Genomic DNA, 26,203 nt, shown 5'->3' with positions numbered 1-26,203 from the left:
ACTTGCTCTCATAGATACATATATATATATATGATTTTGTATTCATCATCAATGTAATACCATCATAACCACGTAATTCATTCCAAGCAAATTAACACATCTATTTATTACAAATGTTTTCTGTCACTCACAATTTCACACAACGAATTTACTTACTCAAGCTCAACGTTAATATCTAATTAAATTCCAATACTTGGCTTCTATTTTACTTACCGACATTTGCCAAATTAGAGAACGTCTTACGGAATTGAGTACTTCGTTTTCTCGATGCCATAGTCCAACTATGGTCTTACACGTAATCACAAATCACATACCGATGCCATAGCCCAACTATGGTCTTACACGAAATCACATATCACTTACCGATGCCATAGCCCAGCTATGGTCTTACACGCACACATATCACTTACCGATGCCATAGCCCAGCTATGATCTTACACGGAATCACATAATCACATGTTCACATGTTGCCATGGTCAAACCATGGTCTTTTCCGTCAATTCATCACATATCACTGAACGAAAGTACTCATTCCTGCGTTCTACTCAATTTGACTTCCAATTCAATTTTTCATACTATTATAATATTCATGGTTTAGACATAAAACAAAATATCTTATTATCTTTAATTTAACAATTAAACATAAGATTCTATCATATGAACATACTAATTTCACTTATTCAAGCAGATGTACATACACACGTTCCATCTATTTAAGTAAATTTGCTTATCATATTCACTTAATTAAATATGTTGAGCACATAGCATTATATAATCACCAACATACTTGGATGAGCTTGTCACAACATAAACTTTTTTTTTAACTTATAGTCATCTCTTTTCATACATGAACACATCCATATCACAAATTTTTATACTTACCTTTCCAAATTCCAACATAACGTGAGCATATTTCATTTATCTCAATATCATTTTTAGCATTATCGAAAATAGCTCGATTGAAAATCATCTCTATCTTAACAAAGCAATTTCGTTAGAGCCCGGAGATATCACATCATCAAGAGTAATAACGTGGCATGTATAGCTAGGCTCACATATGCTATGTTTGGTCTGAGAACCGACTAAACCGTAGCTCTGATACCACTAAATGTAACACCCCTTACCCGTATCCAACACCGGAATAGGGTACGAGGCATTACCAAAACACATACACTTGTAAACGTATTTAACCGAGTTATAAAATTTCATCAAAATTAAAACTTTCAAAATAATTAACATGTTTCTATAACTTTTCCCAATATATCCTCAAAATATTATAATCATAATAATTAGGGCCTGCGAGACCCGATACATACTCATGCAATTTAATGCTTCATTTCCATTTCATTCAATTCGCAATTTCTCATGCTCATAATTTAAATCATATCACTAGCAATTTCCATTTAATTCACGTGCAATTCAATGACATCAAATTCAAAACTAATACGTATTTACCATTTAACTCAATGTTTATTGATTATACCATTCAATAACACATTTATGAAATTCTCAATTTAGCAATGAAAATATCACTTTAGTTTGAATAACAACATCGTCCTGATATAAATACACTACCACTTATCCATTTACTTTAATTCTTTTGGGCCCATTTGTCACTTACCATCCTTAATCAAATTAGGGAACGGTCACGGAAAATTGAGTACTTCACTTTCACTTTGCCATAGTATAACTATGGTCTTACGTATGATCACTTATCACTTGTCCCTGATCAGATAAGTGTAGCCACCTATCACTTTGTTTCTTGATCAGATAAGTGTAGCCACTTATCACTTTGTTTCTTGATCAGATAAGTGTAGCCACCTATCACTTTGTTTCTTGATCAGATAAGTGTAGCCACTTATCACTTTGTTTCTTGATCAGATAAGTGTAGCCACTTATCACTTTGTCTCTTGATCAGATAAGTGTAGCTAAAGCTATCACTTATCACTTTTCACTTGTCACTTGATCAGATAAGTGTAGCCGAAGCTATCACTTATCACTTTGTCACTTGATCAGATAAGTATAGCCGAAGCTATTACTTATCACTTTCCACTTGTCACTTGATCAGATAAGTGTAGCTAAAGCTACCACTTATCACTTTGTCACTTGATCAGATAAGTATAGCCGAAGCTATTACTTATCACTTTCCACTTGTCACTTGATCAGATAAGTATAGCCGAAGCTATTACTTATCACTTTCCACTTGTCACTTGATCAGATAAGTGTAGCTAAAGCTACCACTTATCACTTTGTCACTTGATCAGAAGTACTCAAATCCGGCGTTCCGCTCAATTTGATCATTTATTCATATATCAGGCTTACCAACATGTGTTAATTCATAAACCATTCATGGTATTATTTCATGCCAAATCATATACTGAATATACCATACACACATACCATGAAACTTTATTTTCACACATGAGCTTAAACCATGACCAATAATGCACAAAAATAAGCATCATTCATATTTCATCGTTTATGAGTTATAATCAAACATATGACCATTTATACACGAATCATTCATATATTTCCCAATTTTCCTCCTCCTCCTCTCCATTCCACATCCTTAATGTGTATAACACACTTAAACAACATTAACCATAATTTCAATATTCACTAACATGTATATTCAAAGCTGTTTATCCGAGTCAGAGTCACTAAATTATTTTTATCCGGAGCTACAGAGCTCCAAATTAAGATCCGTTAATTTTAACTGAAACTAGACTCACATATCTTCATACCATAAAATTTTCATAATTTTTGGTTCAGCCAAATAGTACAGTTTATTCTTTAAAGTTTCCCCTGTTTCGCTGTCTGACAGTTCCGACCACTCTTCACTAAAAATTAATTATCTCATTGTACAGAATTCGGATGATGTTTTAGCTTGTTTCTTCTAAAAATAGACTCATTAAGGATTCTAACCATATAAACTATAACTCATAATCATTTTTGTACAATTTTTAATGATTTTCCAAAGTCAGAACAGGGGAACCCAAATTCATTCTGACCTTGTCTCACAAAATCTATTATATCTCATGATTTACAATTCCATTGCTCACATCATTTCTTTTATAAGAAACTAGACTCAATAAGCTTTAGTTTCATATTTTATTCATCCTCTAATTCAATCTCTACAATTTTTGGTGATTTTTCAAAGTTACACTACTGCTGCTGTCCAAAACTGCTTTAGTGCAAAATGTTGATTTCCATTTTGCCCCAAATTTCACAGTTTATACAATTCGGTCCTTTCTCAATTAACCCTCAATTAATCTAATTTTCTCAATTAGTACTTTACTAGACATTATAAGTTGTTACACAACTATTGAAATTCAGAATTTCCACATATAACTCTATCTTCAAACTCTTTTACTATTAGGTCCCAAACATTCACTTTCTATTCAATTCTTTCAATAAAATCAGCATATGAACAATTTAAAGCTCTAATTTCATGCTAAATCATCATATACTTCCAGCACATATTCATATCAACTTTCAACTTCTTTCATAAAATCAAAAACTAATGGATTTAACAAGTGGGCCTAGTTGTAAAAGTCATAAAAATACAAAAATTTCAAGAAATAGTCAAGAATTGAACTTACTTGTAATAAAAATATGAAGAACCAGCTTGAAGAAGCCCTTCCATGGTGTTTTAGCTGATGAGAATTCAGAAAAATGAAGAGAAATCTAGATAATTCCACTTGGGTCCTAACTTTATTAAGCAAATTTTGCAATTTTCCAATTTTGCCCTTAATTCTCCTTACTTTCTTGCTGATTTCATGCATCTGCCGTCCAGCCCAAATAGACCTTGGGTCTATTTGCCTTTAAAGCCCTCTTCCTATTATCATTTAAGCTATTTAATCATTTCCCAAAATTTTGCATTTGTTACAATTTAGTCCTTTTTGTTCAATTAATTATCGGAACTTTAAAATTTCTTAACGAAACTTTAATACTAACTTTTTAACACTCCATGAATATTTATAAAAATATTTATGGCTCAGTTTAAAATCCCCGAGGTCTTGATACCTCATTTCGATTCTAATTATTTTAATATTTATTTCTAGTGCACTATTCACTATTTCAAAAATTTTCCTAACTTCATATTTAACTTATACTTACTAAATTAATAATATTTTCTACCCATTTGTCGAATTTAGTGATCTCGAATCACCGTTCCGACACCTCTGAAAATTCAAGCCATTACATTTTTTTTCGTCGGATTTGTGGTCCCGAAACCACTGTTCCGACTAAGCCTAAAATCGGGCTATTACAAAAACAATTCAATATCAATACTCCAACCAATGATTAGGTATATACTCAAATACATCCAATTTTTATCAAAATAATAATTTAATACCTTAGTTTAAACAATATAACATGTTAGTTATATGTATAATTAATAACTTTTATTTCATTTCAATTATTTAATACCAAATTTACTATTTCATAACTTTATATCATAATCATAATCCAAAACATTATAATCATTTATATACAACCAAAATCATTTAACTTAAATGTATATACATAATTCATATTCAACTACCTAGTACATGCCACTTAACAAAAAGAAGAAATACATCACTAAAATCTTCTTGTTGGAGTCGGGTTTGTTTTGAATGCTGGACCGAATCCGAAACTCTAATGACCTGCGCACAGAAACAACCGTATGCTGAGTATTTCATACTCAGTGGTATTACTATAAATCAAAACTATTTAACATTAATAAATTACAAACATCAACCATAAACTTTATAATCATTTAAACTAATTATATATATAATTATATTATTTCATAACTCTTAAATTCATATTTCATTTTTCATATACTAACTCAATTCATAATTTAACTCATACATTCTTTCTCATACTTTTCAATAGTGCCAAAACAATTAATCTCATTTTCAAAATTTTATTTCAATTATTTACCCTATTAACAAGACTCGGCTCTGACCTGATTCCACCCATACACACCAGAATATCTAGCCCAAACACACCCAGAATATTATAAATTTTCCATAACACACCAGTATAATATAGCCTCCCAAACACACCAATATATCATATCCTCCCAAACACACCAATAAGGCATTAAATGCCTCTTCGGATAAACCGAAGTATATAATAACAGAAACATCTTCTCGGCCGAACTACAAATCTCCTCATCACATCACAAATCCAATGCTCATCACATCACAAATCCAATGGCATGCCATTTGTATCAAATCTAGTCCGACAAGTTAATAGGGTATTATTTTACTTTTCCAATTTCAATTTCATTTCCACAAAAAATTTCAATACTCAATCAATTCAAACATCTATTATCTTAATTCATATACAAATTAATTTTCACACATACTCATATTTAATTTCAAATATAATACTTACATTATCTTAATTATTCCATAACTATAAATTCAATATACATTTAATAAATAGTTTGAGTTATAGTAATACAAACCCGGAATACGAGTTTACTCCTCAAGGATCTTTTCTTTTCCTTTGGATGCCAATGCCTCGTTTTCCTTCTTAGCTACGAAAATAAAAATAATAATAACATTTTAAATTATTAATTACAGAATTAATTTAAATAATTAATTAAATTTCTACTCAATTTATGCCAAATTTTAAATTTAATCCTAATTGACTCTTTTATTTGTTTCATTTATTTCATACTTCAATTCTATTCATTTTTCTTCCATATTCATCCTAATTATCAAGTATTCATAATATAACCCTAATTTAAAATTTATTTTAATTTAATCCCTCTAATACAAAACTTATGCTTACTTTACAATTTAATCCTTTTACTAATTCTAACTTAAAATTTTTTCAATTCAATCCCTAATTCATCTTTTTCTTCAACATGAACTTTGTTTAAAAGCTTATAAACTTTCAAACTATCAAATTAATTTCATCAAAACCTTATTTTAAGACTTCTAAAACATCAAATTTAAGAGAAAAGGACTAAATTTAGCTTACCAAACAAACTTGAAGCTTTAACATCCCAATTTTCCCTTTTCTTTTCTTTCCTATTTCTTCCCATGTTTTTCGAATGCTCTCTGTTTCTTATTCTGTTTGTTAGTTTTTTTTTGTTTTCTTTTTCCTTTACTTTCGTTTTATTCTATTTACTTTAATTTATTTTATTTAATTTATTTGTTTTATATTAATAATTTAATTCTAATTATCTATTACTTTAATATTAAGTAAACAAATTATTTTATAACAAATGTACTAATATTCTTATTACAATTGTCATTATTAAATTTGTTTATTATACAAAAATCATATAATTTAATTATTTAATTTAATAAATATCTTTAACATAAATAATAAGTAGTTTAATTATTTATTTTACAATTGTACTAATATAATTTTTACACATGTATAAATTGTATTAATTGTATACCATCCATTTGTCTTAATCTAATTAATTTATTAAATAAAAATCTTATAATATAATAATTTAATTAATAATTAATAAATATCTTTTACTTATTATTTAAGAAAATTTACATATATTTTACAATTGTATAAATATAAGTATTACACATATATTTTATCATATCCACACAATTGGCATAAATTTATTTAATAAATAATATCATTATATTTTAATTATCATAAATTCATATTATATAAATTATATTTATATATCATTAATTATATAATTTAAAACAAATAAAAGCTTAGATTTTATTCTCTTATGCCGCCTCAACTATAGCAAATTGGCTTAATTGTCATTTTAGCCCTTTTTACTTTCTATTGTTCTATAGTTCAACTTTTATCGTTAATTCAATTTAATCTTTTTTTTCTATTTTTTCCAAATTAAACTAAATTCGCCTAATTAAAATGTAATTAGACACGCTACTAAACTTATAAATATTTCTAATAATTATTTATGAATCTAATTCACTAAGACGGAGGCCCGATAATATATTTTTTTGATGCCCGTGAATTTTGGGTCATTACACACTGTCACTTCCCAAGACTCTATTTGTCCGCTGAATTTGCATGGGCATAATACTAAGTACAAGACGAGGGTAGCTACGTATATGTTTACATGCATATATTCAAATATTTTGGATTCTTTTATATATTTAAATTAGAATCACCTCGTAACTTAATATTTAAATATGTGTCTGAATATAAATATCCTCACATAGACAACTGTTTCTCTCTAAAAGTTTCTGTCACATTTTGAACTAAACTTATGTTTCTATATTTGAAGATAAAATTATTCACTTAATGTTACAAGAAACACACTTTATTTATTTGCAAATTAAGCATGATAGGCAAAAATTTATTTTGTTTAGACTTATTGAATATGATATTTGTATTAAACATATATTTGAATATGGATAGAATATGATTTTACAATAACTCACAAAGACTCACTAAATACTTAAAAAAACTGAATATAATTATATGGAATGCATATCCATTTTCGATATATTCGCATTCGAATCCAAGTTAACATAAGTGAGAACTCAGCGATGTTAATATTATTTTTAATTTTCACCCAAAATTATTCCACGCCTGGTTGAATTAAGAAGAGAGAATTTGACATTAATAAAGCTTAGCAAACTTTAATCTCGCTCCTTTGCATGTTGTCACGTATTTGCATTAATTTGGATCTCGCGAACAAGGCAACTTAAATCTGAAAACAACTTCAATGTGCACAAGGTGTTTAACTCATTTAACTGCTTCGTGGGTGATGAGGAACAATGCCTTAGACAAGACAAAGGACATTCCGAAGTTCCAACAACTACAAGTACAAAATCCTTGGTGATTTTCACCTAGCAGGCACCATTGGAAAATAGCCTCCACCAATGGCGTAAACATAACTCTATACATGCCACATAAATGCCTCATCCGGCACATTCAGTCTTGAAGTTAAAGAGTGACATATGTACGTCAAAGTTTCAACCATGGCTTCCACCCTCAAGTTCTTCATTTGGTTTTATTGCCCATATTGCATTAGCTGGAGATGCAGACATCACTTCAGATTTTATTGTCCCAACTGATGTGAACAATATATATGCATCATAACATTCACACTCAAATAATGTACTATAAGTGACAATTTGGCAATAATAACTTTTTTTTTTTGTTCAGTCTAGTGAATATTTGAATATATAGGGCAATTTTTTGAGAATCTACTTGAGATACAACTAGCTCAACCAACCCTCCACTCCACAACTGCTTAGCTCCTTGTATTTTTATTCATGGAGAGGTCATTAACTCATACTAATGCTTTCTCATCTACACTATTTACGTTGGAATTAAAAATCCATCAACTTTTTGGTGTTGAAATTTAAGAAATAAGGTACTAAGTAATTAGGACGTGAAAGTTTCATATTTGAGCTGACAAAAAAAAATTACAAGGGACAATAAATAATTATATATGTACAAGCCCGAAAGAAGAAATCTAAACTCAAATTAGAAATTAAGTGAAAGTAGTATCATTTTTGTAAAAATGGAAATCAATATTTGCAAGCAAATTAATGTAGTGATAAGTTAGGCATATATACTTTAAATGTCTTTGATATTTACATGAATGACGGAACCCCGAACCCAATGTGTATGGTAAGTTAATAATTTTATATATTTAGTTACAAAAGGTAAAATACTAGAATTATGTTTTTTTTTAATTTTTATTGAGAATTATCCAGGATAATAAATTAAATTTATTAAAATAATAACTTCCAATTTTTAATATTTACCATTATGTTAATAAATTTATTAACCTAAATATTACTAGTTGGACAGTCTACATATTTATGACAGTAGAAGTTATGCAATGCTCAACTCTGCTTTCTTATTTTCTCATGACAATCCAGAAAAAAGTTACTAATAAAGCGCTTTTTTCTTTTTGGGCTATGGAATTTATCTCTTTTATCTTTTTCATCAACAATTTGAAACTCAATCGTCAGCTTTTTTTCCTTTATTTTCACTTTATTGTACGAGACATATATTAATTTGGTGTTGAATTTTCAACAATACTCATGCTAATCGAATTAAAACTCAAACGGCAACTCTAACCCATAATCTTATTTAACCTATAAAAAAATTGTAAAAAAATAAATAAATAAATGTTGGTGAATAATATTTATTAGAATCAGAAAGTGTGGAATTGCAGAGCAGAGGTACCCTACCCCATTTATTCAAAGGCTTAGCTTGTTGTCAGAAGGGTTCCCAATTGCCTTGGCCCTTCTTCCATCCAAAATTCCAAATCTAGCTCTATATATTCAATGCTTAAGTTTTGCCATGTCAAGCTAGAAGGTTTTGAGTTTTCAAAATGCATATTATTCTAAACTAAATTGGATATATATCCAATTTCAAATTAAACTTCAAATTAAACAAACAAAATGTAGAGAACAAAACACTTTAAAAAATAAAAAGAAAATCCAGATATAATTGAAATTGTAAACATAATGCTACATTTTGAAAATTACTCCATCTTCAAAGATATATTATATATTATGAATCTCGAAACCTTAGATCTTTGATAATAATGTTGACTTATTTTGATGTTGAAAAACGAAACTCAAGGTTGAAAAATATAGACTACATTAATGAGCATTAAATCTCTTCGCCCCTGGGCTAAGCTAAAAACTGAAATTAGGGTTTTACATTTCTTCGCATCTTTTTCATTTATTGGCAATTAAGGTGCTATATGAAAAACCAACCTACCATTGTACGGCTTTATTAAATGTCACAAAAAATTTGTAGTCCCTTCCTATATATTTACATTTGTATATCCCATTTGGGTTATCATCATATAATATATTTCATAATCTTTTCAATTGGGTTAATTTCTCATATTTTTAAATATCAATAAAATTTGAGAAATCGAAAATTAATCTGAATTATTCAGTTTGGATAGTTTTTGGTTAAAAATTATAATTTACCCAATTTGGATCATTGAATTTTATTTTTTTAATAATGTAAAAATAAATATTTTATATTTAAATTAAAAAAAATAGCTTAAATTTTTTTATATAAAGATTATTTTTATTTACTAATAATTTTTTAGAAATATTTATGAAAAGGCTTGAAAATTTTACAAAATAATATCCAAAAGCTATAATTTATTTTGTCAAAATAAGTCCAAAAAATAATATAAAAATAAGAAATTGAATCAAATTATTATGAAGAAATGAAAAAATCTAAAAAACTAAATCAAAGCGAATGGAACTCATCCCTAATAACTAAAACTTCAACTTTTAAATTTCATCTCTTCCGTTTAAGGTTCAATCAGAGTCATAGTGAAACAAGTTGTGCTTGCAAATTGAGTGGCAAAACTGGCAATATTTGTAGTAGTAGTTGGTTCTATTAAATTCTTTATTTTGGTTGTTTGATGTTAAATGTTTGACAAGTTCCAAGGTTTAAAAATGAATATGGAGGTTATACAATTACTCTTAAAAATTTTGGAATTCAATTATCAAATTTAATTACAATCTTTTCTCTATCCTTAAATTGTAATTTATGGCCATTAATTTAATAAAAAGTTTTGACCCCATTAAAAATTAACTTTCTTTTTGTAAACATTGACCTTTAAAATTAAATAATTTTATCTTAACACCTTAAAAAATGGCTCCCAAGTCTTAGATGATAAGTATTGGAAATGCATAATTGCAGTTGATAGTAAATGGTGATGATTGATTTCTCAAATTTAGTTTTTAATTCAAGTGGGAAATTAAATAGATGAGAAGGATGGATTTAAGTGTAGCCACTTTCTTAGGGCAACGAGACCTCATCAGATCTTCTAATAATGCACCGAAAGAGAAACACACAAATACATGTCAATTCTTAAGTACCCCAAATCTATTAACAGCTTTAGAATGTGGTTGTAATGATTCCATATAGCAACACAAATTCATAACCAAGTATTTCACCTCCTATACACTAACATATATATGCTTAGAAACATCCATCGGTAACAAAAACTTTAGATTAAGGTCTAAGGACCCACACTATCCATGTACCCACCTTCTTTCAACATTAGGTTATGAAAATAAATATAATATACAACAGATACGATTAACCAAACATTTTGACTACACTTGATGTTGGTGTTTATGCTTTTTTTTTTTTTACACATTTATAATCTTTATTATGTTTATGAAATCTACTTTTTTTATGGTGGGTCGAGAAATGATAAAGTTGGTCTAAAATGTTTGGAATTTTGAGTATTCACGAGAAACATCATTTGTGAGAGTTAGTTTGTCACAGTTATTATTGTTGTTGTTCTTAGAAAATAGGTATAGATAGGCTTAAAGTTGGTCTAAATTTACACATGTCACTGTGGAAGAAGAAAAAACAAGATAAGGGGGTTCTCGTGTTAGTTCGTTACTGCAGTAAATTAGCACCAACTACCAACTCAGCCTTTGGTTTCCTTTCATTAAATACGGTCTTAGCTAATTCCCCCCCTTGCATTTATAAGCAACAATATATGCCCTCTCCCATAATTCTTCATACTCTAAAGAAAAACACACACTTGACATTGTGTTGGCTTACGAAAATCAAAATGGCACTTCCTTTAGGGATGATTTCTGCACTAGTGCTGTTCCTAGTGGCTCTTACTAGGGTTCAACTCTCAAATTGCCAACATCTCAATGCCAAAATCTCCTGCTTCGACTGCCCTCATAATTATGACTTCTCAGGTTCCCTCTAATTTTCCCTCTTTTGAGTTGTTTTTTAAATGTTGTCCTACTACTTAATCATATAGGCTTTACAATTGCAGGCATCCAAGTTGCAGTGAAGTGTGAGAAAGTGAAGAAACTAGCCACTGCAACCACTGAAGAAAATGGTTCTTTCAAGGTCCAGCTTCCATCAGGCATCTCAAACCCTAACTGCCTTGCCAAGCTCCTAGGTGGACCAAACCAGCTATACAGTAAGAAGAAAAACCTGGTGTCCAAGGTTGTGAAGGTGGGACATCAACTCAATACTTACACCCTCTCCACTCCACTGGCTTTCTCCACTTCATGCCCTTTGGCATCCGTTGATGCTAAGTCATGTGGAGCTCAAAAGGGGATCGGTTCATCCAAGACCGTCGATCTGCCACTACCCCCGGAGTGGGGACTTGCACCATCCAGCTATTATGTTCCTTTCTTCCCCATCATCGGTATCCCTTGATGAGTATCTCAGTGGATTAGAGATAGTGTAATAGCAGTAATTAATGTCATAATAGTATTTGTGAGAAAGACGTGTGATATATATATTTATATAGTTCTTCGCTGCTATATATATAATATAGTTTGTGAGTGCAGACTCGTAAGATTTTATGTAATTTCTATTAATTATGTGTATTAATTAAAAGTGGAGAGTTTGATGTAATATTTTGTTTCTTGTTTAATACTAGCATATAGCAGTTTATAGTATACTACAAATTCATGGGCTTTCTCTAATTCCTCAAGCATATGCTTTTTACCTCTCTTTTTTGTTTCTCTTTAAAGTATGGCCATGGAAAATGCCCCAAGATTTTGGGTATTCTTAAACTTTTTTTTTTCTTTCTAATTGATCTTTATGATGCTTCCTCTATCAATTAGATCCTTTATCCATTGAGTAAAGTAATAGACATATATATAAATATGATTTGAGATATTTAACAAAACAAATAAATATATATACATTGGTGCTTTCTATTATAAAATATGTCACTTTCTCAATCAATTTCATTACATGTGCCTATCGAAATCTTTTTATTGAACAAATGGACTGGTTGGTCATTAATTGGATTACTATGCCTTAGTTTCCTGATTAGTTTTCGAAATAAATATCAATTTTATATATAATTTTTTTATTCAATATAAATTTAGAAACTTTAATTTTTATCGGTTTACTATAAATCTTTTATAAAAAAAATTAATTTTGATTTAATGATATATATTTTAAAAGTAAACACATTTATTTATTTTATAATGAATAAATATAATCATTAATATGTAAATGTAAAATGATCTTATAATAATAATAATATTAATAATTTATGAAAATGGTAACAAAATCTAAATACATGTATGAAATTACATATTTATGAAAATTGTCGCATCTCAACTTGCGTATCTCTTTTTGGAATTGTGGGATGAAGATGTTAGGAGATTAATTAGGCAATCTTGAAAAGATTGAGCGGCATTGATTTTTTTTTTCATTTAAGAAAGAAAAAAGAATGGAACTATGGAATTATGTAAAATGTACAAGTAAACAACAACCTCGAAAAATTTATTTTAAAAGATTCAACATTAAATTATATTTTATAAAAAAATCAAAGTATAATTTTTCTTATGAAATTCTCACAAGTTTCCTGCACTATTTTCTTTCCCTTCTTATTTGTGGGGATAATTAGATGTTGGAAAGTATAATAAATTCCACATATATAGATGATAGCCTTTTATTTGTTGGTGGATTGGAAGGGTTTCTTTCAAGTAATTCCATGGCTAGAACTGAAGGGCGTTACAAGAGATTTAGGGATTTGTTAATTGATTCTTCTCATATTAATTGCTTGATTAAAGATTTCAAATCAAAAGGATATTACTATGTCTCTTTGTACTCCAAGGAAAATTGCTTGACAACAGGCAATAGAGATTGACATTTTCTTCTCTACAGCTAATAGCAATTACCATAAATCCACAAACAACAGATCCTCTTCATAAAACTTTATACTTGAATCCAATGGTGAATTTTTTTTAAATGTTGATTAGTGTTTTTATTTTCTTTTATCACAATCTAAGGGTTTCTATCATCTCTATGTGTTAGTGGTATGTAGCAATTTCAGTGTAAATCAATTGACTTATATAATTCCAGTATATAATTTTTAACTTACTCAAAATCGTACCTATCACCGAGAGAGAAAAAAACATTTCCTTTTATGTAGGTATAATATTTTATTTAGCTTTTTAATTTTATAAAAAATCATTTTAATCCTTATTTAATTTTCCGTCAATTTACATTTTTTGTCAAATCACCTCAAAATGAATTAAAAAATAATCTTTTTTAACTTTACTGATATGACATACATGTTTATTGTCATATAAATAACATTTTAATATTTAATTAATTTTTTAAAATTTTAAAAATAAAAAAAAATATTTTAAAAAATTAAAAACCATTAAAAGTATAAAATATAAAAATTATTTTTAAAATTCTAAAAAATTAATTAAATATTGATATTCATCCACCTGTCAATCCACGTGTATACCATATTAACAAAATTAACAAATATTTACTTTTTCATCCATTTTAAGATAATTTGACAAAAAAAAATTCAAAGACTAAAAAGATGAGAAATTAAATAAAAAGTTAAAATATATTTTTTTTATAAAATTGAAAGTCCAAAATAGTCATTGCCACACTTTATAAAGCAAAATAAGCAAACAAATTTCATATTAATCTTTTGCATCAAAACTTGGCAGGCGACATTAAAATTACGGGATTGTTAATTATTTCTACACTAACTTTATGTGCGTGGATCAGTATTTATATCACCTATGTTAACGAGTTTTACACATACATATGTTAGACACAAATCTAAAATCAACATACATGCCATGTCGTGTAATTAAAAATGTACGGATACCCCCTACGTATTATTCTAGAAAACCAACAACAATACAATACAATACAATACAATACAATCCTGGGTGGATTGAGCAAAAATTTTCTCGCACCTAAAATTGATCTCATTTAAAATGGTCCCCGGTCATACTAAAACTAAAAAGGAGAAGAAAAAAAAGTGAAAACCAAGGAACCTCGTGGGATATTTTGTTTTAAGTTTACATTAGAGAACATTTCGTACAAAATGCATCCGCATATAATGTTCTGCTTATGCGATCAAGCTGTTTTCACCTTTCGAGAAGGGGGCCGGCGAAATAAACTGATTAGATCATCAAGACCCTGTAGAAAAGCGTCGTCATTAAATTAGTTTTTTCTTAAATATCCTAAACACGGCAAATAAAAGGTCAATGTTTAGCGATTTAAAACAACTGGTTAATAGTGAATAAAGAGTCACCCTAGTTGTGATGACAAGAAAACTGAAGAGCACTATCAAATATGATCCCAACACGAGAAGTAACAGCAAGTCGAATGTTACACTAGCAACCTGCAACACCACGATTAAACCTGTCATTATTTGAATGGGCAATGGTAAACAAAAATTAATTCTGTCTATATATGTCCCAACCAATCTGTCAGTCGTCTAATACATTCATCATCCTTGCGCCTGCGCGCGCACACACGCAAAAAAAAAAAGTTAATTCAAACAATAGTAAATACCTGATAGATGTTAAGCCTAGCACTAGTTGAATCATAGAAAGTGAATACCCCTTCAAGAACCTCATGTTGCATGTTCACTTCATCAGTATGATCAGCTAATTCCTGCAATAGAGTGAGACGAACAGCAATCAGAACTGAAAGTTAAAGAAAGCACGTGGCAAGTCATTCTAGTGTTTTCACCACTTACCATAAATCCTTATCCAAAAGTTTGTTCTGTTATATTTACTGATAATGATACTTGGAAGTTTATGTGGTTGGTAAAAGAGAGTACAAGTTTTGAAGTGAGGCAAGCTGGAATGAAATACACATACTTTTTTTTCTTTACGTTTGCTTTGTAATGGTACATGCAACTTTCTTTCATAGAAGCAAAGTGTTTCTTTCATCAAACTCCCAATTGGAAGAGCAGTTATCCAAGACATTTGACAATCCCCGTATCTTAAATATCATATATTTGATTCTTTAAACCTAATTCAACTCTGAAGAAAATCAACTCAATTCTTAAAGCGCAAATCGTCATCTTAAAGAAAGAAACGGAAACATAAAGGAGAAGATCAAGAAAAGGAACAGGAGATAAACCTTCTTCAAAGCCATGACAAAAGGGTCATTCTTTGAAAGAAACGGAGCCACACGAGGTGTTTGTGATAAAAGATCCAGCCAAGATTGTATATAAGCAGGATTTACAGCCAAACTACCGCCATCTGCAAAAATTTGGACATTTTTTCCCTGGTGGCCATAGATATGCCTCTGCAAAAAGTGATGACAATTTTAAAATAAAAAGTATGTATTCATGCACGAGCAAATGATTAAAACTTAAAAGTCTTTGCACACAAGTTGGCAACTATCTAAATACTCTTACTATGCGTATAAAACAACAAAAAAGCAATGATCAAGATAAAGCCTTTGCAAAGTAATTGGTTGGTTTGCATGGATCATATATACATTGTACTGTATCCAGAAATTGACCAGCAAAAGCATGGTCTATATCATACTTTCCACACATGTTCCCAGACATTCCCCCAATTCCATCCTACAAGGGCAGGTCCTTTGCCTCGAATGTCCAAAAGACTAAATCACAGCAATCATCAGCATACATGTAATGCTATAATTTTCCTCCAGTGAGAATTGTAGTTAATTTATCCTAGGTAATAACATGCAGCGGGAGAAATTTTCACTTCTATGCTTACACATGCATATACAGTAGTACATTCCACACAAGAGCATCACATGATAAATATTCATGTCATTCTCTCACTTAGCATTGCTTTGGTAGGGACCAGACACAGATGTCATTGGTCCACAGTCTACACATTCCCTTCCAAGAGGTACCAGGTTCTCATAAATATTGCAAGATAGATTTCCATTTCTTTATGCTAACTCATACAAACAGGAGGGGCAAGGGGTTATGTATTGCAAGCACAATTTTATCAAGAATGGCAATAAGAACACCAAATCAAATATATACTTGCAGATCTTACCGCAAGACTTTCAGCAACTAACTTTACACCTCTAGTGATTGCAGTTTCATTCACAAATTGTCTGCAAAATAGTCAAGCTCTCAGCAACTAATCTCAAACACAAAGACACAAACTGAAAATTTGATAATAAGGACTTAACTTTGAAAATATTACCTGCTATCATACAGACCTCCAGTGCCTTGTAGGAGTTCAGGAGCAGTCGAAATTTCAGAAAGAGTGGCAGCAGTAACTCTCAGCCTTGAGAACTGTTCATGCTCCCGAGCTACCTACAACAGCTTAACCGCTTTATTACCTGATCTAAACAGCAGAAATGCAAGAGCAGAGCAATCTTACATCTATCCGTAAATGTTCTCATAAATAGATGTAATGCACCTTCATGTGTGATGTCATTTGGTAAAATCATATTTCATCAACGATAGCAAAAAGTTCAGATTTAACAGATATATTTCAAGTATGAGTTAACCATTTTCTAGAAAAGATTTTATGTGCAAGATAGGCCACAGGATCATAAAGGGGGGTTACTGCTGCAATTTTGGAAAATCACAAAAATAAATTCATTCATAGATACATGAAACTGAAGTTTCATAAGTTCCTCATAGATGAAGTTGTTTGTAATAATATTCTATCAAAACATAGGATATGTTCTTAATTTCAGAAACTGGTGACAGAAGATGGTTCAAACATTGAAATATATACATATATCAACTTACTCGAGGATTGGAGATGTTTATTTTCTTGTGCTTCAAGCCAACTTTGATATCCATCTCCTCTGCCACATTAGAGAAACCCTTCAATAACACCACTTATCAGATTCTTGCCAATGGAATGAAAACATCATATAATGCAGTCAAGACCTATTATTCTAATTGTTACCCGCTTACCTCAAAAATTTGCTTAATGTAGGCATTCTCTGGAGGCTTAGACACATGAATCCACAATTCATTATCCCAAGAACCAATACTATTTAAACAAATAGCATAGTCAATACTCTCACGTAAACGTTGATCAAAACTCCGAAGCCACTGCACAAAATATGATAATTATATGACCAAAGCAACCAAAACAATGACAAAAGTAACTAATCAGAAAGTTATATAAGCCACTGAAAGAGATGATAAAAATTCAGTTCATCAATGAAAATGAATTACCTTCTGAGTTCCATTGTAGTTATATGGTCCACCAGATGTCAGGCCAAAAAGTAAATTGTACCTTCCTCTTGTCTTAGGATTTGAGTACAGAAGAGAAAATAACCTAGCTATTTCAAGAAGTGCTACAACGCCACTCCCATTGCTGTCACTTCCCACTGATAATGCCTACATGTTTAAAAAAATTATGGTGCCTTCATTTGGATAATTGAAGCTGATTTTCTTTACTGAAAATTAATAAAATACATACAGGAGCAGCCCCAAAAGTATCATAAGATGCCACAATAGCAATCGTTGGAAGTTGATTTGTATCTCCATCAGCTTTCAAGCCAGACAACCACCCCTGTTACCACAGCAGAATTACCAGAGTGAAAACTTCTTCCAGAAAACAACCATTAATGCATATTCAAGATTCCCCAGATTATACACGCAATAAAACTAGCTCAAGAAAAATTAAACATACCAATATCTGATACCAAAACATCTTACAAGACAAACATATGATACGCAGATGGAGTGAGCAACAATTGAAATGAAGTTATGTAACTTTAAAGAAGCAATATATATTTTGTTGTTCCCAGGTCAGAAGGCAATAAGGTTCTTTCTTTTAAAACATAACTAGTATTCTTTCATATGATATAAGCAAACCAGGTGGCTGTCTTCCATATGCTACATGTGTCTCATTATTACTATATGCAAGAAGCAGCCATGTAATTTTCCTCTACTATGCATTCAGTTGCAACTCTTTTTGTTCATTTAGAAAAGTTACAATAAAATAAAATAAAATAAAATTTGACACACACCTGAATATTAGTGATGGTGGGAGATGCAACTTTCTTCGGTTCAGGTGTTGGGATAACAAGCTTGTATCTGAATTTTTCACAAGATGAGTTGGATTAAACATGAATTCTTACCAATTTCAACAACAAAATGAACTAGAGAATACACAAGAACCAACTAAAAACACATCACAATAGAGATGGAGCCATATTTACTTATTTACAAATAAATTTACAACCAAAGTAAATGAATAACGAAGACATAAATAAGCAAAAATGGTGTAAGATTAAAGTAGAAATGTAAATGAATAAAATAAGTGAACCACTTATTTGGGCCTCAACCTGGAAAATGATCATTCAACAATATTTTGAGAAATAAAACAAGAAAAACAGGTAAAATATTTTATCCCTCGTTGAAAACAGGTAAGAGTTCAGGCTAGATCTGTTCCCTGACATCAAACGAGCATCCTTATACAACAATTGGATATATAGTATCAATTTTAAGCCAAAAAACTATGAACTGACCCTCCAGTAGTTGCAGTAGCAGGTTGACCAATCGCATCATTCTTCTTGATATCCGCCAAGACAGTATCAATTTCATCATTCTCAAAAGCGAAATAAACAGGATACTGCAGCACAAGATCTCCACAATAAAGTTACAACTATAGCATAAAAAGGACATTAAAAAAAAATCAAGAGTTGAGAAGTAGCAAAGTTTTCTCATTTCTTGTAATTTTCCTACCTTAAATGAGAAGTAACAAAGGTTTCATTTGGAGTCACAAGAACAACATTAACTAGGATTTAATTCTAAAAATCATTTTCACACAGAGCACAAAAAGTGAACACAGAAAACTAAAGGACAGATGTCGGCCCTAGCTGATAACACTACTGGAACATAAGATGATAATGTCCTTCAGGAAAACAACGAGTATGAGACTTAAGCATATATCACAGTATTATTAATTTTTAGAAAAAGCTTACAAATGATGCTAGAATAGCAATAGAAAAAAGTTCGCTCATATGAATAAGCACTGATGTTGGAGTTACATATATCAGGCATGTTTTAGGAAGAAATTTCAAAGTTTATCTCATTTTCCAATTAAACAATTAGTTGACATGAAAACTAGTCAACAACAGGTATCTGCTTAAGATGGAAGCATGGAGCAAGAAACAGGAATCCAAGTCTTTTAGACTGGCAGGATTTTGGAATGATGTTAAAGTAATTGGATAGTGTTAAAAACAATAAGCAAACAAGGTCAAAATCAACTTCAATTATGATGAAAATGCTGGTATAGGTTAATAACAATGCATTAAAATTGTTAAGCTAAGGAAAAATATTACACTTGATTCAGTCTCAATCAACGGAGACAAAATAACACTCCAACAGACAGAACTCAGATCTTAAACAAAATTAGCTTAGCAAATGAGGAAGCTTCAGTCTCAAGGCATAGTATTTACCAAAAAACTAAATAACATGGCAACTTATGCAGGCATATAGTGGCAAGTAACAATTTTGCAAGAAGACAAAATTTAACCCTAAGAAATATAATCTCTGTTACACTCACGGGTATATTTGCATGTATAAGTAACTGTTCCAGCTCTGCCAGTAGATTTTTCAGTTGCTCCTTTTCATGAACTTGTTTATTCCCTCCATTTTCAAAGCTAAATATGTCAGGAAGCAAAAATAGCAACCCTCCTAACGGCTTTTTCTGATTGATATATTCTGCCAAACACCAAAAGTAAAAGGTTTAATTAGTCTCAAGAAGACTAAAAACAGAAGAGTAGAAATTAAATTGTTGAAATGAAAGTGAACCTCGAACAAAAGTGATGTTCAGTTCACGGAGAGGGATGACGAGGACGGCTCTGGAAAGATCGGCGCCAGGAGGGAAATGCAAGGAGGCGGCGTGGTGGTTGAGAGCCGCGAAGCGAGATCCGTAAGCAGAACCGGACATGTCGTATTGGATTAGACGGTAAACGTCGATGGCGGCGGCCGCATCGCATAGTTCGACGCAAGCTACTAAAATGAAGACTAGAGCGATCACTGAGTACATCGATTCTTGCATTCCCCGGTGACCACCGGAGTTCTTGGAGAGCGCCATGGGAGGAGAGATTGGAGCTAGGGTATGGAGAGAGTGGAAAAGAGAAATTTGGATTCAGTAATTGTTTAATGGGGTGGAGCTGATTCCATTTCCAACATGCAGGTTTGTCAGATTAGCTTGGACTTTTATGTGATTCAAGTGTTTATTACTTAAGTGATTAAATAAATAATAATCAGATAATGGAAAGTAATTTCCTTTTCTTTCATTAAAAAAAAAGTTGAAGTGATTAATTCAACAAATTAAAAAATAACAATTATGCTTCGTTTGTAGGAAATTAGGAATAATAACATTGTAATAGACTTCTTAGTAAGTTAATTAACACTAATCACACTTTCAAAACAAAACACTAATCACTTATTTTTCTTTAAAAAAACATTACTCACTTATTTATTTGTGAAAATAATTAAATACTTAAGTTTTCCTCAATTTTTGGGGGAAAAAAAATTCAAGTTTTAAGCTTTGTCTTAATTTGGGGGAAGTTTTTACACTTGAAATGGTAACTTTCAATGGAATTTGTTTCAAGCACTTCCCCAATTAAATGTGTGATTCATACCTCTTTGAAGTGTAATAAGGTAATAAAAAGTAAGGTTTTTAAAGAAATTAAAAATATGATATTATTTAACTTATTTGTGAAATTAAAAATTTCATCGATATTCTTTTAAAAAATTAGAGATATTATATCAAACATTAACCCGATTTCAACTTTCACTACCATAGTTTTTTTTTTTTATTCTCCCTACTTCTAGCATGTTTTTTAACTAATATGTTTTTTTCTTCTTTATTTTATAAAATATATAATTTGATTTTTTTAAATAATTCCATTTTTCAATTTCTTTCAAATATTTTCATTTTATAAAACAATATTCAGTTTTATAAAAATTGAAAATTATGATTATATTAATTAACTTTGATATATCTTCAAAAAAAAAAAGTTGGATATTTTTCCTTTCACTAAAGACAAGCGATATTTTATCACTGATGCTTATAGCGATTTTATTACTATCCGATAAATAGGCATTTCCTCATTTTAATACACTTAACAAATCAAACCGGACATTAATTTTAAATTTGAATTATTTACAATGCTTAGGTGCTAAATATAAATATTTCATTTAAAAATGTCATATATCTCGAATATATGTCCAATAAAAATATTTTAAAAAATTGAAAAAGAAAATCCAAGATAAATAGAGTTTACCATACATTTTTTATTCGACAAAATGACCAAACGGCAAACGCCAACTGATCATGAAAAGCTCAACATCAAAATGAATCACATTACAATAATGCATGGATTTTGAGCATCATATTCATTCTTGGAACTTAGAAAATATACACAATAAAGCATCAATACGGTTGAATGGACACCGAAGACTTCGCTAGCAATCCAGTATTCATCGACTGCAATCTGCTCTAACCAGCCCATGGATGTAGAAACTGAATTATTAAGTTGTTTGGGTGGTTTTCTTGTTTGAATCATCAAAAGGTGGTCGAATTCCAGACTGTATGGCACCAACCAGGTAGTGTTGGAAGTATTGGATCAAAACACGCAAAAAATTGGAGACTCATTTATTTGACTGTTCCTCGTTTTCTGGAAAGACAAACTGCAGGTCTTCGTTATCTCTGTATACTTGAACAAGAGCAGCTGCCTTGTATGCAAACATCCCAAGCATTGCAGGCACAAGCTGCGAAGAACAAGCACCAAAAACCATAAATGACAATACAAAGTACTTGTCGCCATGACTGTTTTCGGATTTCACAAACAGGCCATTATCCTATGTTAATCGGACTCAAGTGTAAGTGTTATGTTTAATTTTTCTTTTTCCATGCATTTGAAAGGTCTTTGGAGAGTCAGAGCAACATAAACAATAACTGTAGGCAGGACATTGCACGTCAGCTTATTATTATATAAAAAGAAAAACATCTAAAAGCTACCTGGAAATCAAAGAAATCATTGGCCAAAAATTTGTGCGACGCGATCCACAATCCATATACGGCAGCAGGGATCACTAGTCTGGGAGAAGAAAGAGCAATGCCACTACCCTTAATTGTTCTCTCAAAGAAGTCTTGCAAGTCCTCACTTCTTATTCCTATTCTGAAATTAAGAAAACGAATATTGTTGAAGGCAAGCAAAGAGAACAAAGGATTCACTTACAACTACTACGAAAAGAGAGATTAAAAAAAGGAGTTTGTAGAGATACTTCTTCGATTTCTTTTGCTTGAAAATCTGAGGAACCATTTCCTCTGATAGGCCGTCCGCATGTTGGTATAAGAGCTGGAGGTATAAGCAACTGTTGAGAAAATGAACTAGGTTAAAAGACTAACAAGGGTGACAAAAACAATAATGATACAGTATCTCTCTTCTTCCTTTGCTCAAGAAATTAGAATACGAGCAACATTTGTCCATAAGTTGAGCTCACTAAAATTCTGATCAATTAAAAGATATCATCAACAGACAATAATCGGCTTTTCCAAGTCAGTAAAGTTGAATTCCATGTAAAACTGACTTTTGAGGATAAAAATTTTATTAGGCCCCTGATGATTTCAATAGGAATAAAGCCACTGTGCTTCAGATTAAAGCATCCAACTGTTACTACAGTGGATGAATCATGTATGTTATGTTTTCTTCTATGAATAAGATAAGAATGGTACTTTTTCAGTCCAAATATACATATCTGCTAAGTACACATGTGGAAAGATGGGGGCTTAAACCTCGACTAATTACCCATTTAACTCATTAAAGTTAATTCAACAGAAATAACCTAATTTAGAAATGTAGCAAACTAACCTGAGAAGAACCCCAATTGCATAACTAACAGCAGCCTGCACAATATTCAAACTTAGTTCTATGAGAACCAATAATAATACATGTAAAAATTTCTAAAAATCTCCTTTTTCCCCTTTAGAAGCCATATCTCCTAGACATAGAAGGGAAGGAAGTATGGCCAATGCAGGGCACAACTGATAAAGAATGTGCTGAAAGAATATTCATATCATCAATTTAATACATCACACCCCACAGCACAACAGGTTTTGGTGAATATTTATTTTACCTGAAATGATAACACTATCAAACAGTACCCACTGCATGCTGTCCCAATTCCAACTGATAAAAGTGTTAATTCCCTCTTGAGCTGCAAGATTAAATGACAAAAAATTAGCACCTTTCAAAAAAAATTTAACAATTGTCTGATGCAAGACTTATTCATGGTTTGCAACTAAAACATCTTTTCAGTTTTCCAGTCCTTGACGCATTACTGAAATAACTTAATATAGAAAAATAAAGCCCTACAACTAACTGAGAATTCTGATGAGTAGCATACAGCTTCATATTTTAGAAGATTCAGTTTCTTCCTTCTTGCACTGTCATTCTGCAACACCTGTTCATACACAAGGATTAATAACAAAAATGATTGATCTGTTTCATCAGGCTGACAAGTCTTTTTTTTAAGCTAATAAATGTTGTGAATTTCATCTTTTCAGTTTTAAAATTTGGCCAAGTCTGACAAGACATATAGGCCTTTAATCCATTAGATTCTGCCCTATACATGATACCTGAAAGCCACCTGGTTAACATGTTTCTGAACCACTTGATTAGGTTTGGCCAAGCAATAGTCCCTTATTGACACGTGTGTGTCACTTTGACAGTGCATTTTAATATATTTAAGCATAGAGCTACCAACATGGACAGCATAGGGCAAAATGGTAACCGGGGACAGGGGAGAATAAAAAAGCAGACCTTGGCAATGGCTTTCTTATTCCTTGGTGCAGAATTGTCACCTAATAACCACTCTTGAGTTCTTGAAAGCTTCAAAAACCCGCTATCATCATCAATTTCAATGACCTACACATATTTAGGATCAAAAGCATGAGTGAATTGAATGGCTTCAATTAATGAAATAATATGTAGAAAATAAGCAACCATGGAGAGACTACAAACAAGGAAAAGAAATCCCCTCTCTCCTCCTCCCAAGAAAAAGCAAGTCAACCCTCTTATATGAGACTGAAAAACAGTAACAAAGAAGAGGTTCCGCTAAGGGAGTTGAAGATTCACTATAATTGCATGGGCATACCAACATGTTTAACTAAAATCATGTCAGCAATAGAAAGCAAAGAGAACACTATATTCGTACCTGCTGTGATTGCTCAGCAGTGTCAGCTGGTTCACTGGCATCGGTATCAACAACTTTCAGAACCTCTCTCTGCCATAGCATGTCCGAAACTTTGGAGACAAAATCTCCATTTACTTCTCTATCCTTGAAGAACATCTCCAGAACGTTCTCTTCTACAGATTCACTCACTGACAATTTTATAAAAAAAAAGGATAGAAATTTAAATGACCATCTATCAGCAATTCACAGTCATATAAATATTATCATTATAACTCAAACACTAAAATCTTAACCTCTAAGCTGAAACACAATGGTGGGAATTCCCTAGTAGAAGAATTCACTTATTTATATGAATGATTCAAAGACAGAATGATAAAGAAATTGCAGGACGCGGAATTAGATACAATTTAATGCAATTAGAACCCATTACTATTATGATCTAACAATAAAATTCATCATAAAGTAAAAGGTAGTTGATCCATGAAAACATTTTATCTTTAATTTACCACAAGATGATAAACCCTCCTCAACCCCTTCCCCCCCCCCCCCGGGGGGAAAAAAGCATACTTGAACTTGAAAAGAAACCCATATCAAATATGAACCAAAATAATCATGAAACTCAAAATCCAAACTGTAATGTGATGGGTGAAAATGTTACCTGAAGAAGAGCTTGTTTTCAAGACATAGACAGTGGGGTTTCTTCTGGAAAGTGGTGGTCTTTGATGAGGAGGAAGGAGAGAGAATCTTGTACATGAAGAAGTGTTGCAGTTGGTGATGAAAGCAAACCCTGAAAGAGTGTCCATTGGGGATGGCTTCTTTTTGTGAATTTGGTGGCAAACGCATAAATATCTACACTGCCGCCAAGCATTTAGAACTGGAAAATGCGTTATCCTTTTATTTTAAAGAATATTTTCCCCCACTTTAACAGCACCGGCTAGTCGCCGTTAAATCAGCTTTACTTTCACTCTCTCTTTTTATCTGTTAAAATACGTAAAAAGAAGGTGAAAATTTATTATTAGTCCCTCTCATATATAAATTTAATTTTTATACTCTAATTTCCTCATTTCGGACTATCTTGTAGTGTTGTTGTTGTATTCGGTCCATTGGACAGTGGATCCAAGCCTCCCTGCTTGTATTGTTTGTAACCCAACTGTTCGTTAAATAAAAGTATTTATTAAGGAGAGAATAATCTTTCTCATTATTTTTATAATAGAATTTTTAGTTCTTAAATTATATAAATAATTTTTGGACATGATATAATATTAGAGCATCACATATAATATTTTAATAATTAGATTAGCGATTGAATTAATTAGA

At 31.1% G+C, this 26,203-nt stretch overlaps 3 protein-coding genes across 5 annotated transcripts; 1 reads left to right on the top strand and 2 right to left on the bottom strand.

Moving 5' to 3' along the window:
- The first annotated feature begins 10,956 nt into the window (after positions 1–10,956).
- Positions 10,957–12,386, top strand: LOC107959208 (uncharacterized). Its single transcript, XM_016895204.2, has 2 exons — positions 10,957–11,669; positions 11,750–12,386. The coding sequence occupies exons 1-2, from the start codon at positions 11,303–11,305 to the stop codon at positions 12,139–12,141; spliced, it is 759 nt and encodes a 252-aa protein (XP_016750693.2). The 5' UTR covers positions 10,957–11,302; the 3' UTR covers positions 12,142–12,386.
- Positions 12,387–14,560: 2,174 nt separating this feature from the next.
- Positions 14,561–20,947, bottom strand: LOC107959209 (nicalin-1). 2 transcript variants are annotated; one of them, XM_016895205.2, is made up of 14 exons: positions 20,489–20,947; positions 20,241–20,398; positions 19,201–19,304; positions 18,700–18,766; positions 18,147–18,239; positions 17,900–18,064; positions 17,633–17,773; positions 17,462–17,539; positions 16,905–17,017; positions 16,752–16,812; positions 15,853–16,020; positions 15,277–15,378; positions 15,014–15,103; positions 14,561–14,898 (listed from the first exon to the last, which is right to left on the bottom strand). In XM_016895205.2, the coding sequence occupies exons 1-14, from the start codon at positions 20,772–20,774 to the stop codon at positions 14,836–14,838; spliced, it is 1,689 nt and encodes a 562-aa protein (XP_016750694.2). In that variant the 5' UTR covers positions 20,775–20,947; the 3' UTR covers positions 14,561–14,835. The 2 variants fall into 2 exon arrangements, 1 of the variants encoding a protein (XP_016750694.2); XR_001700776.2 differs by lacking the exons at positions 14,561–14,898; positions 15,014–15,103 and adding an exon at positions 15,588–15,752.
- Positions 20,948–21,958: 1,011 nt separating this feature from the next.
- Positions 21,959–25,884, bottom strand: LOC107959210 (uncharacterized). 2 transcript variants are annotated; one of them, XM_016895206.2, is made up of 9 exons: positions 25,545–25,884; positions 24,908–25,074; positions 24,514–24,618; positions 24,098–24,154; positions 23,828–23,908; positions 23,563–23,597; positions 22,976–23,065; positions 22,710–22,869; positions 21,959–22,459 (listed from the first exon to the last, which is right to left on the bottom strand). In XM_016895206.2, the coding sequence occupies exons 1-9, from the start codon at positions 25,687–25,689 to the stop codon at positions 22,340–22,342; spliced, it is 960 nt and encodes a 319-aa protein (XP_016750695.2). In that variant the 5' UTR covers positions 25,690–25,884; the 3' UTR covers positions 21,959–22,339. The 2 variants fall into 2 exon arrangements, with proteins under 2 accessions (XP_016750695.2, XP_040969067.1); XM_041113133.1 differs by lacking the exon at positions 24,098–24,154 and having other exon boundaries at positions 25,545–25,823.
- Between the last annotated feature and the right edge of the window lie 319 nt (positions 25,885–26,203).

Source organism: Gossypium hirsutum, chromosome A05 (genome assembly GCF_007990345.1).
Source record: "Gossypium hirsutum isolate 1008001.06 chromosome A05, Gossypium_hirsutum_v2.1, whole genome shotgun sequence".
NCBI classification, from domain to species: Eukaryota; Viridiplantae; Streptophyta; class Magnoliopsida; order Malvales; family Malvaceae; genus Gossypium; species Gossypium hirsutum.
Note: the sequence above shows the minus strand (reverse complement) of the source record. Positions and strands in the feature narration are given on the sequence as shown.

What these genes read in the sequence shown, in the direction of transcription:
- LOC107959208 (XM_016895204.2), top strand. Translation starts at nt 11,303, where the DNA reads ATGTCACTGTGGAAGAAGAAAAAACAAGATAAGGGGGTTCTCGTGTTA. An exon ending in TCATAATTATGACTTCTCAG is followed by an intron (nt 11,670 to 11,749) that starts GTTCCCTCTAAT and finishes TTACAATTGCAG; the next exon opens with GCATCCAAGTTGCAGTGAAG.
- LOC107959209 (XM_016895205.2), bottom strand. Translation starts at nt 20,774, where the DNA reads ATGGCGCTCTCCAAGAACTCCGGTGGTCACCGGGGAATGCAAGAATCG. An exon ending in CCACCATCACTAATATTCAG is followed by an intron (nt 18,240 to 18,699) that starts GTGTGTGTCAAA and finishes CTGTGGTAACAG; the next exon opens with GGGTGGTTGTCTGGCTTGAA. An exon ending in ATACTTTTGGGGCTGCTCCT is followed by an intron (nt 18,065 to 18,146) that starts GTATGTATTTTA and finishes TTAAACATGTAG; the next exon opens with GCATTATCAGTGGGAAGTGA.
- LOC107959210 (XM_016895206.2), bottom strand. Translation starts at nt 25,689, where the DNA reads ATGGACACTCTTTCAGGGTTTGCTTTCATCACCAACTGCAACACTTCT. An exon ending in CTGCTGAGCAATCACAGCAG is followed by an intron (nt 24,619 to 24,907) that starts GTACGAATATAG and finishes AAATATGTGTAG; the next exon opens with GTCATTGAAATTGATGATGA. An exon ending in GCAATTGGGGTTCTTCTCAG is followed by an intron (nt 23,066 to 23,562) that starts GTTAGTTTGCTA and finishes TTTTCTCAACAG; the next exon opens with TTGCTTATACCTCCAGCTCT.